A 2,084-nucleotide genomic window follows, 5' to 3' on the forward strand; every position below is an offset into this window, starting at 1 on the left:
GCTCCCTCCGGCCGCGCCGCCTCGCCGCCCCGCTCCTTCCTCGGTCTGGCGCCGTCTTCGTGACACTTCTGCGGCGTACTTTGTGAGGTTTGGAGGTTTTAAAGGGACCTGAAGTTGTCATTTATGGAGTGTCGCCGCTTCGCACAGCTTTTGAGACGTGGTGGTGAGGTCTGATTGTCCAGCACACCCAGTAAACACCCAGTTCTTTAGAAAGTCCGGCTCCCTCACCGCAGCAAGGAGGGGCGGCCCCCTTTTGTCCCGAGCGAAAGGTACGCACGTGTGGGTCAGGAGGTATGGCCGCGGAGGGCGGGCTTGAGAAAAGGAGGGATGGAGCATCAGGGGCTGAAAGAGGGGAAGTCACGGTGTGTTCCGAACCGACGCGTAATACGGGGAAGTGTAAATCAACTGAATTGGAAAAGGGGGGAGGGGAAGAGGAAACAGGAGACTTGAGACAAACTGGACAGAGTTAGAGGCATGATGGAAGGAAATGAGACATAAAAAGGGAAAGGAAAAAATAACTTGAGAGTAACTGTATTAAAGTCAGCACATATCAGCGGGGAGCTGGGATGGAGGGTAGTTAGATGAAGGTTAGATCGGCTAGCCAGAAGTGGTTTCGGAAAGGTTCCCTAAAATAGAAGAGGAAGGGTAATGAAGGGGTTGGAAGGAAAGAGTGGGAAAATTCCCTTCCTCTTCCACGAACACCTTCCCGGATCATGCATTCATTCCGCAAGTATTTACCGAGTGCCCACGGCATGTGCAGGGCGCAAGCCTCCTGTTCTTCAGAGCCCCACAGCCTAATGGGAGAGAAACGAACACTAGCCTCGTGACAAGAGCTTCTATGAACACCGTAAGAAAACTCTGGACTAGCGCCTGGATGGCTCAGTCGGTTAAGCATCGGACTCTTGATCTCAGCTCAGGTCATGATCCCACCGTTGGTGAGCCTGAGCCCCAAGTCAGGCCCTGCACTGATAACGTGGAGCCTGCTTGGGATTCTGTGTCTCCGTCTCTGCCCTTTCCCCACTTGCACGTGCACGCAGCGCTCTGTCTCAAAATAAACTTGAAGGAGGAGAAGGAAAGCTCCGGATTAGACTCTAGTTGGGGAAAGGAGACTCGAAAGTGTGTTTCTAGGTTTCCTAGAGGAGACACCCTGTGAACCAACTGTTGGAAAGGGTATTAGAGGAGAACACCGGGCAGAGAAAGTATTTGCAGAGGGCTGGAGACAAGGCAGAACAAAGCCTTTCAGCAAGATTGGAGCCTCGGCTTTCAAGAGAGGAACTATCATAAGAGAGCCTCTTGAAATTAGGTCCAAATTTTGCAGGGCCTCATAGGTCATTCTAAGGAGCTTAAATGTAACCTTACAGAAGATGGGGAGGTTTGAAGGACATGTTAGATTCCAAACTTAGGAAGGTAACTCTGGCAGACAATTGGCCTGAGCGCGTATAGGGCCCCTTTTAGAAGCTTCTGGAATAATCTAAGTGGAAAAATGCTGAAGGTTGAAATAAAGCAGTGGCAATAAGAAATGACGAGGGGAAGGATTTGAGACGTTTGGGAACTTACAGCGCTTACCATCACACAGCACTGCACTTCTCCCTGCTCTGCATACGGGCACAGCCGAGCTTGCCTCTATAGCAGGACTTCCGTATTCATCTTTGTATCCGCAGTCACTCTTGCTGAAGGTCAGCAGGATGAATTTGGAAATGAGATACCAGAGGGAGGAATATGGACAAGACGAGAAGAAAGGAGTATGCCTAGGAAAGTGCTGAGAGGAAGATAAGGGAAATGCAGGAAGTCCGTGAATTGGAATGACCGTTCCCTACTTCTTCTTTGGTCCCCAATTCCTCGCCCTCAGAGTCCCAGGGAGCCACCACCAGCGTCCGCTTTTCCCGCCATTCGCGGACGGCTCCGCCTCCCTCGCGCTCATTGGCTGAGAGCTCAGCACCAGACCGCTCCCCTTTCGCGCATCCGGCAGCGTTTCCCCGCCTCCTCCTCCTGTACTTGGAGGACCGCCCCCACCTGCCAGGCCACGCCCGCTCCGGAGTCCTCCCGGGAGGCGGGCTTTGGGGGCCCTGCCCCCTCCCCGGGAG

General features: G+C 53.1%; 1 protein-coding gene and 1 long non-coding RNA gene across 2 annotated transcripts in view; one reads left to right on the forward strand and one right to left on the reverse strand.

The window, feature by feature from the left end:
- Window positions 1-515: 515 nt before the first annotated feature.
- On the reverse strand, window positions 516-789 carry LOC144231636 (uncharacterized). Its single transcript, XR_013335126.1, has 2 exons — window positions 739-789; window positions 516-626 (listed from the first exon to the last, which is right to left on the reverse strand). It is a non-coding gene; the product is annotated as an uncharacterized LOC144231636 (long non-coding RNA).
- An 896-nt stretch (window positions 790-1,685) lies between these two features.
- HCN3 (hyperpolarization activated cyclic nucleotide gated potassium channel 3) overlaps window positions 1,686-2,084 on the forward strand; it is a 9,653-nt gene continuing 9,254 nt past the window's right edge. The window contains exon 1 of the mRNA XM_077764059.1: window positions 1,686-1,742. Coding sequence (XP_077620185.1) covers window positions 1,686-1,742 — 57 coding nt within the window. The remainder of the gene's footprint in view (window positions 1,743-2,084) is intronic.

The sequence above is a fragment of the Crocuta crocuta genome, unplaced genomic scaffold, assembly GCF_008692635.1.
Source record: "Crocuta crocuta isolate KB4526 unplaced genomic scaffold, BGI_CrCroc_1.0 scaffold528, whole genome shotgun sequence".
Taxonomy (NCBI): Eukaryota; Metazoa; Chordata; class Mammalia; order Carnivora; family Hyaenidae; genus Crocuta; species Crocuta crocuta.